This window comes from Equus przewalskii, chromosome 25 (genome assembly GCF_037783145.1).
Source record: "Equus przewalskii isolate Varuska chromosome 25, EquPr2, whole genome shotgun sequence".
In the NCBI taxonomy this organism is placed as follows: domain Eukaryota; kingdom Metazoa; phylum Chordata; class Mammalia; order Perissodactyla; family Equidae; genus Equus; species Equus przewalskii.
Window position 1 is genome coordinate 12490963 of NC_091855.1, and position 14670 is coordinate 12505632.

Here is a 14670-nt window from a genome sequence, read left to right on the forward strand (position 1 = left end):
CCCTCTCTCTCTCTCTCCACCAAACTGGGTGGAAATGCTAGTTAGATGCTTGGCCTTAAGCATGTCAGGAATTTCGTTATTTAGGGATTGTAAACAGCTTCTGATTATTTTGGTAGCTTTTCATATGCATTTGAAATGATATGATATTATATGATATACAGTGGTATGATATGATAGCTTTTTAGAGCATTTTGAAATGACTAGATTCAAGCCACATTGTATGTTCTTAATAAGTCCATAAAAAGTTGCTCCTCTCCACCTCTGAAATGTCTAATTCTGGGCAGATCCGCCACAGGCAAAAGAGCAAAAATAGGTACAAAATAAGGAAAATTATACTCCATAGATTCTCCTTACTCTCTCACCAACCACATCCTACTGCCCTGTTGATTCTGCCTCCTAGTCACCTATTCCTCGAATATCTTCTACCTTCCTTGTACCACTGTGTTAGTTCAGGCGCTCCTTGCTGCCTGGATTACCACAGCCTCTTAATTGGTTTCCCAGCTTCCAGTCCCTCTAATCCATCTTCCACGGCACCGGCACCGCTGAAACTCTCTCTTCTAAAACAGAAGTGAGGTCATGTCACTTCCCTACAGGTTTCCCGACTTTAGTATAAAGTCCAAATTCCTTCACAGATCAAGTAATGATCTGCCTCCTACCTATGTTCCCAGTCTCATCTCTCACTCTGTCCCCCTTCCCTCATACATCCTACATTGAGCTTGTAGGGGAGGAAGACATTCCCTCTACCCACTCTAGGTCCTTCTGGTCGGATTACAAATTAAACTGACATGAGACAGAATAACAGGAGAAAATTAAACAAAGCTTTATAACGTGTATACATGGGAGAGGCCCAGAAAAACTGAGTAACTCACCAAAATGGTGGAAGCTCTCCTCAGCTAAAGGCAAAGGAGGATGTTGGGTATAGGGGGAGTCAGTTATGAGAGATTACCAGAAAATCACAGTAAACAAGATTGAGGTTATTATGCAGATTTAAGTCCTTGCCTTCTGCATTGACAACAGTTTCTAAATATAAGGTCATCCCCGCCTTCTTCCTGGTACAGAGAGGGTGACACCTTTACAGATGGAGATTTCTTCTACAAATGTAAATGTCTCTTACAAAGGGTAACTTCTGCTTTTCAGAGTTTCTCTCATGTCTGCAGTTTTTAAAAGTAACCAGGCCAAAATAATCCTCATGCCAAAGAGATATATCTTGGGGTGGCCAATTCTAATCTCCCACAAGCTCTACAGAACTCTTTGCAGTTCCCTTGATGCACTGTGAGTTCTATTATCTCCAGGCCTTTGCACAAAGCTGCTCCTCTGCCTCAAAGATTTTCTCTCCTTATCTGCTTGACCACTGCCCTTTTGTCCTAAAGGCTGAGTCTGGTGCCCTTCTCTCCCAGGATTTCTCAATCCTGGTTGTGTATTAGGATCTCCTTGGGAGCTTTTAAAAATACCAAGTCACTGGGCCCCTCTCCAGAGCATTTAAATCATTATCTCTGAAGGATAGGGCAAGAGCATCTGTGTTTTTTAAAAACTCTCAGGGAAATTCTTTGTTGTAGCCAGGTTTGAAAATCACTATTCTAGGCTCTTTTACCTCTGTAATAGTGCTTAATGAACTATATTGCAATTATTTGTTTACCTAGCTATCTCTGTCCACAAATGGTGAGCTTTTGAGGCCCAGGACTATGTCTTGTTCATTTTTTCTTTTTTTTTTTTTTGAGGAAGATTATACCTGAGCTAACATCTGCCACCGATCCTCCTCTTTTTTTGCTGAGGAAGATTGACCCTGAGCTAACATCCATGCCCATCTTCCTCTACTTTATATGTGGGAGGCCTCCTCAGCATGGCTTTATATGTGGTGCATAGGTCTGCATCCAGGATCTAAACCAGTGAACCCCCAGGCTGCCGAAGCAGATTGTGCAAACTTAACCGCTGTGCCACCAGGCTGGCCCCTCATTTTTCATTTTGACCACTAACACAGTCCCTGGGATTTGACAGAAGCTCAGATATTGCATAAGGTCACAGAAAGTTCATTGCAAAGTCCCTTGCAAGGTCTCTTGAACCCTGTCTTGTGTCAATATGATACCACTGGATCATTTTGTAGTCCCCGAGATCTTCAGATATTTTCTTTACTCTGATTAAGCTCTCATTAATATCCTATCTCATGACAATATGAAGAAAGCTGATTTGTTACGAAATGCTTTGAAATCTCTAGGAATCCTTTGTACAGTCTGGTAATGAGCAAAGTAAACCAACCAATTAAAAGTATTCTTTCTTGAAAAGTCAATCTAAATCTTTAAAGGTGCATTTAAAGGTGGATTTTTTTTTTAAAGATTGGCACCTGAGCTAACAACTGTTGCCAATCTTCCTTTTTTTCTTCTCCCCAAAGCACCCCAGCACACAGTTGTATACTCCAGTTGTGAGTGCCTCTGGTTGTGCTATGTGGGACGCTGCCCCAGCATGGCCAGACCAGCAGTGCCATGTCTGCACCCAAGATCCAAACTAGCAAAACCCGGGGCCGCCGAAGTGGAGTGTGTGAATCCAACCACTCGGCCACAGGGCCGGCCCCAAAAGGTGGATTTTTTAAATGTACTTTTGGACTGGAAAAAGTTTACATGAAATCATAGAATTTGGGCATTAGAAGGGACTTTAAGTAAGTACAAAGTTCCTTCACTTTACAAAAGAGGAAACTAGAGTTCAGATATTTTGAAGGGGTATCCAAAGTCCAATGGATAATTAGGGCTGTTGACAGTTAAACTGGTTAACAGAGCCCAGGTATTATTACTGCCAGTTCATCGTCCAATCCAACTCATATCTTTCCTCTTTGACCACAAAAAATAACAGGTTCTGCACCCCTGAGATAATTAGTTTCATGTTCTACCAACTGAGTTAGTGGAGTGTGTAATCCACATTCTGTTTAAGAAAGTCACCTCTGTACTTATTTAGTCCCTCTATGCTTTAGCAGTCCTGAGAGATTTTCCAAGTCAACTGGATTAGACAGAGCAATGAGAGCAAAAGTCGGGAATATAAGATCCGACTGTACCACTGATTACCTTGAACAAGTCATTTAGTCTCAAATCATTTAATCTAAGGGCCTAGATTCCCAATTTTAAAATTGGATTAAAAGAGCACCATTTGAATGTTTCAAAATCATGGTTTTTGGGTTTTTTTCTTACTGCTTTAATGAGTTTAGATGAGTATCTGACCTTCTTCCCTTATTTTTTTCATTAACTAAAACATGAAATACATTAGTTTACTTGCTAAGAGATTTATAATTTCTTAAGAAATGAGTCATTTGCCACCTGCAAAGTATTGAAATTGAATGTTTGTTATCCGTCAGGCTTATCACCTTTCCCTCAAATGTTCCAAACTTACAATTTCTTCGAAATACAAAATTGAAATATCATAGCGTTTTATTCTACTTTGTCTTTAAGACTTCACATTGGACTCTGACTTTCACCTATATGGCAGTGCAAAGTTATCAGGTTGGCTGGCTGTTCATAGGTGTCTACATTTCAATAAATCCAGGATATGGATCTCAACTTTGTGTGTACAAATTTATTTGGTCAACTTACCCAACAGATCAGGGACTCATTCAAGCTATTCTAACTCCCAAGAATATCACTGATAAATCAAATACTAATTTAAATTACAGAGAGGGCTATACCTTCCAATGTGGTTGGAATATGTCTATATTTAGGGCATTCCCATCTCAGAATCAAATTATTAAGGAAACTGAACTAGTAATCAGAAAGTATTGGTGGAATTGCAACATCCTTATTATAGTTTTATTTATTTGCATAGTATTCCAGTTATGTTTCTCTGAGAATAAAACCCCTGAAATCTTTGACTGTACTTGGGAGATACTTTTCAAGTGAGGAAAAACTGTCCCATCAGCAGTACATCTACAAATTTTAATGTTGGGTAGTACTACTTTTGTGGCTTGTCTCATTTATTTTACCTTGACTTTCTAGCTATTCAGGGAATATTTGCTAACATTTCTCCCCCAGAAGTTGCCTTTTGCATTGACCCCAAAGTGATTAATAATGTTTGTCACACTTTCCTAAATAAAATAAGGTCAACAACAGCCTAATACTTTCATCTTTAGTCTAGAATTGCAATCATCACAGAGGGCAAGTGACAGTATGCAACATTTTGCCTTACGCTTTTAGATCCAGGCAGAAAATCCAGCTTTAGTATTCTTTATGTGAACCATGGCCACCTTAGGTGGTGTCTCCTTTTACAAGAGAGGCTTCTGCAGTCTGTAACATGCCAAGGTAAATATCTAATAACCCCTCTGGCACCTTTGGAGACGCCTGCATTGCTAGCAATTCAAAGTCCCTATTGCTTCATATGTTCTGTATTTAGTCCTCAAATATTAGGAAATGGGAAGAGAACAAGGTATTCTATTGGAAAGGGATGCTTGCTCTGCAACTAATCAATCCCACAGCAGGAGATACACAGGCGGATAAATATGAAATGTAATTATTACATGGTAAAATGAGATTTTTCAGGACAACTGAAAAACCCATCATTTCTGCTTCCTTCACAAATTCATTTATGATTCCTAACATTTCACACTTTTACTTAAGGTTCATTTCAAGCTGAAACACTGTACAAACATTCCTATAAAACATATTTCCTCCAATTCTGAGTCAACCTGAGAGAAAATGAGATTTTTTAGGCTAACAATTTTGTTTCTGTATATTATTTTTATTGAGACAAAAATATACATGGAAACCAATTAATAATAATAATAATTTAATAAAAGCATGATGCTTTTGATCTTTTAAAAAGTTCACTTAAACTCAATCCATGTCAGTTGTTAAACTTCAGACTATCCTTTCTTGACTTGTGTATTCTGAATCCTAAAATTGAAGGCCTTGTAGACAGAGCCCTTTTAAGAAATCGAATAGCTTCTGGGCATTTAATGTTACTTTTCCATTTAACAGATCTCGCTCTCCTTTCTCTTATCTAATAATTCTTTCCTCTTCCAGCAAACATTGTCCTCCTCCTTTATAGTCTACACTTTATTTGAATTAAGGAGGGAGAAAAACCAACACTTTCTTTAGAAATAAAACTTTTCTGTTCCTGGTTTCTTTATTAACATGTGGGTAGTATTAAAGGTATAAATCAGAGCCCTTAGAAAAGAATAAAATCTATAGTAATGGGGAGAGAGACAGGAGTCTGTAAGAAGAGTTGAACTAACTGCTAACCTATCAAGGCACTAGCCTTACATATGATACCCAGATCCATCCTTCCTAGATCTTAGTCCATTTGGTAGGGGTGTGGCTGATCACCATCCTCTGGACAAGTACATGACTGAGATCTAACCAATCAGAAAATGCCACTCCCGGGGCCTGCCCCATGGTCAAGTAGTTGAAGTTCCACATGCTCAGTTTCTGCAGCCTGGGTTCACAGGTTAGGATCCCAGCTGTGAACCTACTCTGCTCATCAGCCACATTGTGGAGGCATCCCACATACAAAAAATAAAGGAAGATTGGCAGAGATGTTAGCTCAGGGCTAATCTTCCTCAAGTGAAAAAAGGAGAGGATTGGCAATGAACGTCAGCTCAGGGCAAATCTTCCTCACAAAAAAAAAAAAAGAAAGAAAGAAAAAGAAAATGCCACTCCCCTTTCCTTTGGGGATAGGTACATGACCTAAATCTATGGTTCTCAAGATAGTGGTCTCAGGACCTCTTTGCACCCTTGAAAATTATTGAGGACTCCAAAGAGCTTTTGTTTATATAGATTAAATCTATCTATATTTACTACATTAAAAATTTGTTTAATATAAAAATATACATATTCTATTAGCTATCAGCATGATGATATCATTACACATCATGTAGCCTCTGGAAAATTTCATTTTATCTAATGAGAAAATGAGAGTGGAAAGACAAATAATGCCTTAGTATTAGTATGGAAATATTTTTGACTTTGAAGAACCTCTGAAAGGGTCTTGGGGTCTCCAGGTTTTCCAAAACTGACTCGAAAACTACTCACCTAAATTATAGCCTAGAGAAGCCAATACCATCTTTGCTGCAATGTAGGAAGAGCCAATGTGAAAAGTCAACAAAGAAGAAAGCATAGCTGAAAGATGGCATCTTGATGACAGTTTCAGATCTTGAATCTAGCCATATCTTGAAGCTATACACATATCTAGACTTCCTAGCTGCATGAGCGAATGAATTCCTTTTGGCTCATACTAGGATCAGTCATTTGCGACCAAAAACGTTCTCATACATCTGAATTTCCAGCTGGGAACTCAGAGGAAGAGACTAAAGGTGGGAAAAATACAAGGGACCAGCGCACAAAATAATTATTCAAGCAGCAATCTGGGCAGCAGAAATGTAATATCAAAAGTGCAAGGAAAAGTTCGACTTTATTTTAATAAACCTGGCAGACATTGAAAAACATTGTCGTAGTTGTTCCCAAATGAGTTCCATCAAACTCCATGAGCAATTGAGGTAGTTCAACTTCACTTCACTAAAAGATAACAAGGGCATCAGAACTGAAAGCAAAACGTCAATTTCATTAGGTATGAAGAAATTTATCTCATCAGACTGGAAAATTCTAATTTAGAAAACTATTTCTGAGGGAAAAGAGTTTAGGCTACTTAGGTCAAATATTAAAAATTTACCCAGTATTCTCTATTCTATAGATCTGTATTTCTCTAAGAGTATGTCTAACTTCTAAATCCTAGCTTTAACCTTTGAACCTTCTTTTCTGATACGCTGAATTTCTAATTTATATGTTTTCATGGAAATACACAGTAATGTAATCTATCACTGCTGTACTGGATTGAATAGTGTCCCCTCAAATTTCACATCCATCCAGAACTTCAGGATATGACCTTATTTGTCAATAGAGTCTTTGTATATACGTAATTAGTTAAGATTGGGTCGTATTAGATTATGGTGAGCCCTAAATCGAATGACTGGTATCCTTATAAGAAGGCCAAGTGAAGATACACACAGGGAAAAAAGACATGTGAAGACAGAGACAAAGATTAGAGTGATGCAGCTACAAACCAAGAAAGGCCAGGGATTGCTGGCAGCCACCAGAAGCTAGAAAGAGGAAATGAAGAATTCTTCCCTAGAGCCTTCAGAGGGAGCACGGCTTTACCGACACCTTGATTTCAGACTTCTAACTTCCATAATCATGAGAAAACAAATTTCTGTTGTTTGAAGCCATCCAGTTTGTGGTATTTAGTTACAGCAGCCCTAGAAACTAATACACTCCCTAATTCAGCCAGTCTAAAATTCATCTTGACTAGAAGCTTCCTTTTAGGGAAAGAAACTTGGTTAAAATCAACCAGAGTTACACCTTGCACCCACTTTTTGTGTGTGTGCTTATATGCATAACAAAATTTACCACTTTAACCATTTTAAAGTGTACAATTCAGTGACATTAATTGTATTCAAAATGTTGCTGCACCCATTTTTAATCGACTCAGTTTTAGTTTTGGCCATTAGCCAATCAGGAGAGTCAAGAGTGGAATAAGTCTTAGAGGAGGAATAATCCATTACCAAACTCATTCTTGCTCATCTAGTGCTAATGGAGGAGTCTGACCCCAGAAGAGTCTACTAAACGTTTACCTTATTTACATTGAAGTTGTGGTTAACCACGGGAAAACTAAAGTACCAAGAGGGCTGTGTATATACACCACTACTGGAAAAAACTCAACTTTCATTCATTCAGTAATTCACTTCTACTGATAAAGTTTCATCTTCATAACAAAAATCATTATTTTATGTTAATTTTCAGTTAATATAAACTCCTTTAGTTTTCATTATTAAAACTTTTAAAAATGGAGAGAATAAATCCCTGGACACTTACAATTCTTTACATACAAACTTTCAACTTCTTTACTTCTGGTTCTTCCCCTCCCCCACATGTTTCCTGAGACATTTGTCAATATTTGGAAACGCTACTCTCTACCTTTCAGAAAATTTTCTTTAACATTTGATTTCAGGATGAATTTTGAAGAAATGTTACACTGTAACAAGAGTAAAAGAGCACATGCACACTCCAATAGTCATTCAATAACCAGCAGTAAAAGAAAAAGATCACACTAGATAGTAAGGTCCCTGGGTTCTTCCTCTGTAAATTTTGTTACACCTTGCTAAATTTGGCAGAGAGGAATTCACATGAGAAAAATTGTTGGAAGATAAGTATCTATTTTAATTGTCCTGCTTAGTTCCATTTGTATTACTTTTTTTTTTTTTTTTAGTAATTTTAGTAGTTCAGCAAACCTCCAACCTTAATTCATACTCACCCTTCCCAATTAAATTTTAATGAATTTCACCATTACTACTTTTATAGATGCAGATAGTCCCTCATCTTCTATTTATTTGTGAAACAAAACTGCCAGTTTCTTTCCATGAATACTTATAGAATAGGATTTTAAGTCGAAAGTGTGCTTATTTACTCTACTACTTAAGGAGTGCTTATTTAGTCTACTACTGTATTTAAAGGACAAAGAAAAAGGCCCAAACTTGTTTAAGATTACTGGACCTATTAGTGAGTAGTTTTAGAATTTCTCTAAAACTTCAAGATGTTTTCTAATCATTTCAAATCAGAGGGCGCTATAAATAAAGATAGGTTAGAAAGTTAACAGTGTAACCAACTAGGCTTTGGCCACCAGGCTCTAGGGTGATAGATTATTATAGGAGGTGGGTCCATGATCTGGCTTCAATTTTTAATCCACTGCCAAAAATACTAGCAATACACATACTCAAAAGAAATTTTACTAATTTATTTTACCCCACCTCAATCCACTAATCATCTCCTTTATACTCCCATTATTTAAAATACATAACAACGTGAATCTTCAGAGGATAAGTCCATGTTCCAATTGGAACAACAAAAAACTTATAACCATCAAATCGACTGAGATTTTAGTTGTGTACCAATGTCGATTATACATTTTTTTGACACTTTTCTTTTCATTTTTATACTTCCCAGGTTTTAACATGGGTGAAAACAGAAGGAAAAAATATATACATTTACATCTATGTGTATACAGTTTTTATTCAGAAGTTGAAAGGGCTAGAAAGAAGGGAACTAAGAAATCGATGTGGAACAGCCACAGGTGATTAATAACATTTTATGAAAAACAAAATAAGTGGCAACAAAGCTATCTTTACGGTAATCTCCTATCCCACATCTACTGAAATGAAACTCAATTGCCGTGACCGTGGTTCAGGTGGGAGAAACACGTTCTTCTCATTCCTTAAGATCAGTATTTTTCATCTAAAAGCAGAGACCGTGGCGATGAAGCGTAAGGCCACAAAATCACGGGACAGCGGGAAAAAGAGAAATCATATTTCTCCACTCAAGACGCTGTGCCGCAGCCTCCCAGCTTCTCTTGTGAAGACGGTCAGGTAGGTACAGACTTGGAGAAGGGATCCCGAAGCACCGGAGGGGCGGAAACCCTCCGGCAGGGCGAGCCGACCGAGGAAACAATCGGGAAGACGAAGCCGGACAGGATGCCTCCTTCTTCGCCCACGGCGGCCTCGCTGTCACAGCACCCGCGCTGCTGCCACCCACACAGCTTTCTAAGCTACCTCCAGGTCCCATGGCACCTGCAGGGGGTCGGCCGGCCGCTCCTGAAAGCTGCGAGGAGAGGCTACGTACACTGAGCCCTCCTCTCGTCCCCTCGGAGAGCGGCTCGCCGGCCTCGAGAGCCGGCCCAAGGCGCCGACGACCGACGAGAAGCCCGGCTCGGCAGGGGATTGCTTCTGTCTGGGCCTGGCGGAGGCTGCGTTCGGGTCTCGCGCGCGCCCGTTCCCCGTTCTCTCGGCCAATCGGACGCTACTCGCGCGCCCAGCAGCGTTCTTCGGCCCTCCTCGGACTGGGCGGGCTCCTCGGCGCTGCCCGTACTCCGCAACCGAGCTCGCACTCCTCTCACTCTCCACGAGTTCCACGCCTCGCGGAGTGGCTCCGCCCCTTCCTGAGCCCGCCCCCGCAGCCGCCGGAACGTGTGCTCTCCTTTCCCCGCAGGCTCCTGCCGTCTAGCCGTCCTGGGTCCCCTGCTCCGCAGAGCAGCCGCGTCTCTCCAGCCTCCCTCAGCCGCCCCCGCGCGCTCTCCTGGTGCAGCCTCCGCGTCCACTCCTAGCAGCTCTCTGCCTCCGACCGGGACTCGGGGTCGCGCGCCCTGACTCCACCCCCTCCCGCGGACTCGCGCACTCCCGGCCCGGCCTCTCCCGGCTCAGGCCTCCGAGCGCCCGGCCGCCCGCCCCCCTGTCCCGCTCGCCTCGCGCTCCCCGGGCGCTCTCGCGCTCTCCGAGGCGAGCGCGCTCCCGGCCCGCGCGCTCCGGGCTCCGGCTTCTCCCGGCTCTTGTCAGTGCGGTGACTGCGCTGGGAAACATGGCGACCGAGGGAATGATCCTCACTAACCACGACCATCAAATCCGCGTCGGAGTCCTCACAGGTAACTGGGGAAGGAGATCCGGGACCGCCGCGGCCGCTGTCGCCGACTTACCTCAGGCTTCTCGCCTGTGGTGACCCTTCTCTGCGGCCCCGGGAGGAGGGAAGGCTGAGGAGGGGACGGGGGAGGGCGTTTTACAACCGCCGAAAGCTGCTGGAGGTTGGGGTGTTCCCGCGGAGACCCCGGGAGCTGGGGCCGGCTCCATGGGATGTCAGGCCCCGGTGCCTTCGTAGCCGAAGTCTCTGGACCCCGGGGACCGAGGGGCCGGTGCGGCTGGCGCTGCGGGGCTCCTGCTGCCGGCGCAGGCGGCGGGATCCCGGCTCCGCAGTCTGAAGCCCTCGGCGGCCCGCGCGCTTCCTCGGCTGGTGCCCGTCCGAGAGGTGGAATCCCACTCCCCCCCGCGCCGCCCTATCTGTGCTTGCCCCGGGCATTGGCCGGACTCAACGCAGGTGTCCATCCGGCGAAACTCTGCTCCGCTCCCGGCTGCTCCTCGCTAGCCAGGCATCCCCTTAGCCGCCCATGGGACACCCCTCGTCTCCCCCGGGAGGTGGGGGATCGGCTTGCACCCGGACCTCGGAAAGTGCATTCCACCTTCCCCAGCAAAGGGCCCTCTGCCTGCATCTTCCTTTCCTTAGAGTGACAGACTGCAGCCTGCTGCCAGGGATCCAGCCTTTTGGACTTGAGAGGGAAGGATTCCCCCACTCGGGCTCCTCTGTCCCCCTCCCTTCTGGGAACCCCCCTCCGGATGGTCCCGAGGCTTGCGAGGAGCGCACTTTCCCGGGTCTCGTTTCCCTCCCTCGCGGAAGCCGTGTGTGCTCTGCATGTCTGATTCCGTTGCGTTGCATTTGTGTAATATTCCTCAGTTTGCCGATAGGCAGTTGCTGCAGGGCATGACTTCCGAGATGAATGTTAAGCCGATTTGTAGGGGTCTCTGCTGTGGTTCTGTACTTGGCAACGTTTATGTGTAATTGAGTAGCGAGGAAAGGGTTAAAGAACTATATTTGGCATCTGAGGGCTTAGTTCGGAGTGAAGGAAATCCAAGTTACTGATGTGATTTCGGAAAAAGAAGCGAGGTAGACGGGAATCCTCGTGTCTCCCCCCACCACTTCTGTTTAATTTTTTTCCCCTTTTCAAATTGATGGGTTGAGACGGCGCTCGAGAAGGGACTAAATTGAATGAGACTTGCTTTTCTTAGGTAGAAAAAAATCTCTGTAGGTAGTTACTGAGTGCAAAGCTTAATTTGGCTGCCGAATTGTATGAAAAGGAGTTATCCGGGGAGATACCGCTTCCTCTTTTAAGTAAACGGGTTGCCTTTCCCTGGTAGTCTTTCCAGATGTTAATGGTGATTTATTGAATTTTGCTAATCCACAGACCCTGGGGTACAGAAACTAGTCTAAACCAGTTGCAGGGAAGGGAACCCCCAAATCAGAAGATGCTCTGTTCTCTTCTTTTGGTGCTGAAACTGTTGTCTTGCGAAGATTCAGTTATATCTCAGAATTCTTAGAGTTGGCATTGCTGATTTTCAAAGAATCTAATCGGGGGATGTAAAAGTGTATACCCCATATCAGCCATCAACTTGCACTTGAAATTGTAGCCGTGGTTTGAAAATTAGTAGAGTAGTAAGAGTGAAGCTTAATGAAAGCCAAAGTATGTCAGCTGTGCATGGAAATGAAAGGTCATAGATGTTTTAAAGTTAAATCATAAGAGGTTTTTTTTTGTTTATTTAAGCTTTCCCTAATAGTTTTATTTAGTGAATTATCTTATCTGGGTCAAATAGATAGGTGTTCTACAGAATGCTTTGAAAGATGCAGCCCTTATCTGTATCCGTACAGTCGGATAGTGATAACAAGGATTATGCAAACAGCTACAGAAACAATGTATGTAATTATTGTGTTAAAACTAAGTAAATACTCGTGTTTGGGGGCTAAATGTAAAAGGAATTCCATATTCAGCTGGATTAGGAGTAAATGTGGTTATCTGAAGAGAGAATTTAGTACATTTACCAGAAATTAAAGAAACTGGCATTTTTAAGGCAAGTTCAAAGTCACTGGCAACCTTATAAATGAATATGTTGTTGAGGATGAGACTCTTGAGCAGAATAAAAACGTAAAGCAAAGGCCTTGAAAAGCTGAGGTGGGATCGATAAGTGGCAGAGGCAAAATGTCAAGGTGAGAGGATAACTTTGGCAGTGAAATTAAAGATAATCTGGAGAAGCTGTCTCATGAGAATGAGGCACAGTAGTTTAGGAGTAAGTCTAGGGTAAGGAATAAGAATGTAGCTGAAGGGATGAAAAGGAAGTTGCAAGTTTGGGAGAAGTGGTAACAGAGGACAATAGGATTTGATGATAAAATGGATATGTAAACTTGGAAATAAGTAAGGTTTTTTTCTTGAAAAGTTATTGATACAAATATTGTCTACTATGGTGGAGGCTGGAAAGGGGGAAGAATCAGAGGAAGGGGCACCAGCCTGCAGTCTGCAAATAGTGGATTTTATTACAGATAGCTAATATTTGTGGTCTTGACAGTCCATGTAATTTTGCGCAAAAAAAAAACCCCTACAAAAATGAAACTGTGTGTGCAGTTTTGTCTTGTAGAACTTCAAGTGCTGCAGTTTTATTATGTAAAATTATTCTTTACTGAATTTAAGTGCTATGATTTCATACTTAAGAAAATTGAGTTGAGGCCACACTTAAAACTGATTTTATGAGTTATAATTTGTGCCTCTCTTAAAGGTGTTGGGCTTGTTTTATAAAATATCCTTGTGTGCTTCATAATAGTGATTTTAAGTATTTTATCTAAATCTCTTTTATAGAGGTGGTGGAAAGTGTTGTCTACCCATGAACACATTTTACAGTCTTTGACTTCTTTTTGACATTTTTGATTATTTGTTGAAAGATAATATTTATACTTTGAAACTTTTCATCTTGTGTATGTTTTTGTAATCCTCATCTCAGCTATGAATTTGGCAAATATGGTATTCAGTCTATGGAGACTTCTTATCAAGTGAATTAACTATTAGAATTTTGAACAAATAATGGTAGAAAGGAAAATATTTAGTAATGGCATTTCTTTTTTTGCTTGACTATCTTGAATCATTTAAGACTTGGAAATCAGATTATGATAATTAATGTAACATGGATATTTTAGTTATACTAATTTTTTATCAGGAAAATTGGAAACAGTTATGTATATAAAAATAGTTTATCATGGAAACATGTTATGTTGAACATTATTGTCCATCTCTAAGAACAATATCTTTATTAGTAACTATCTTACGTTGATTTGCCAGAAATGAAGGTTATATGGTTTTTGGTGACCTAAGATCTAGTTTTAAATATATCTTTTTCTAATGTTCTCTACTTCTATTGCTATTTATAACAGAAACTAAAAATAATGTGATGATTAATAACACAAGGCAAACAAGTATCTGCTGCTTTGAAACTAGAAACAAGATGTGGGGCAGATGTAGGATTTTTTTTCTTTGATAGCCTTAGTAGTAGTTACACTTGTAGTCACTCTTCACAATTACATAGCAGTCTCACTATATTTCAGAGGTGTCAGTTTTCACCTACTTTTTTCCATTTCTAAAGAAGCTGTTTATTTAGCGAGCACACTAGTTCTACCACTATAAAAGCTCCACAGAAATATCGGGAAAATAATGAATACATGTATGTATGTAATATAGAATAAGATAGATTTTGTTTCATTGGCTATTTAATATCATATTAATTTTCCACTGCTAATGTTTGGTACCAAAGCACTTAGCTACCTGTTATCTGTTATCTTATCTGTTACCTAAATTTTCACTAACAGGGGCCGGCCAGGTGGTGCAGCGGTTAAGTTGGCACCTTCCGCTTTGGTGGCCTTGGGGTCTGCCGGTTCGGATCCCGGGTGCGGACATGGCACCACTCATCAAGCCATGCTGTGGTAGGCATCCCACATATAAAAAAGGTAGAGGAAGATGGGCACGGATGTTAGCTCAGGGCCAGTCTTCCTCAGCAAAAAGAGGAGGATTGGCAGATGTTAGCTCAGGGCTGATCTTCTTCTTCTTCAAAAAAAAAAATGTTTTTTCACTAACAGTGGGATGGATGAGAAAAAGATGCAAATTTTTAGGAAAGGGCATTTTCAAATCATATTTCTGCTCTAGTAATATACATTTTTATTGCACTAAGTTGTAAATTTGTAACCAGCAAGAGATAGTAGAACAAATATAAGACTAGATAGTAGAGATAAAAGACTA

At 41.3% G+C, this 14670-nt stretch overlaps 1 protein-coding gene across 47 annotated transcripts in view; it reads left to right on the forward strand.

Moving 5' to 3' along the window:
* The first annotated feature begins 9443 nt into the window (after positions 1-9443).
* Positions 9444-14670, forward strand: part of GPHN (gephyrin) — a 564043-nt gene continuing 558816 nt past the window's right edge. For 35 of the 47 annotated variants that reach the window (XM_070594015.1, XM_070594017.1, XM_070594019.1 and 32 more), the window contains exon 1: positions 9758-10434. In XM_070594015.1, coding sequence (XP_070450116.1) covers positions 10371-10434 — 64 coding nt within the window. In that variant the 5' untranslated portion in view covers positions 9758-10370. Of the gene's footprint in view, positions 10435-14670 lie in introns of all 47 variants that reach the window. The other 12 variants (XM_070594020.1, XM_070594022.1, XM_070594030.1 and 9 more) reach the window with 4 other exon arrangements.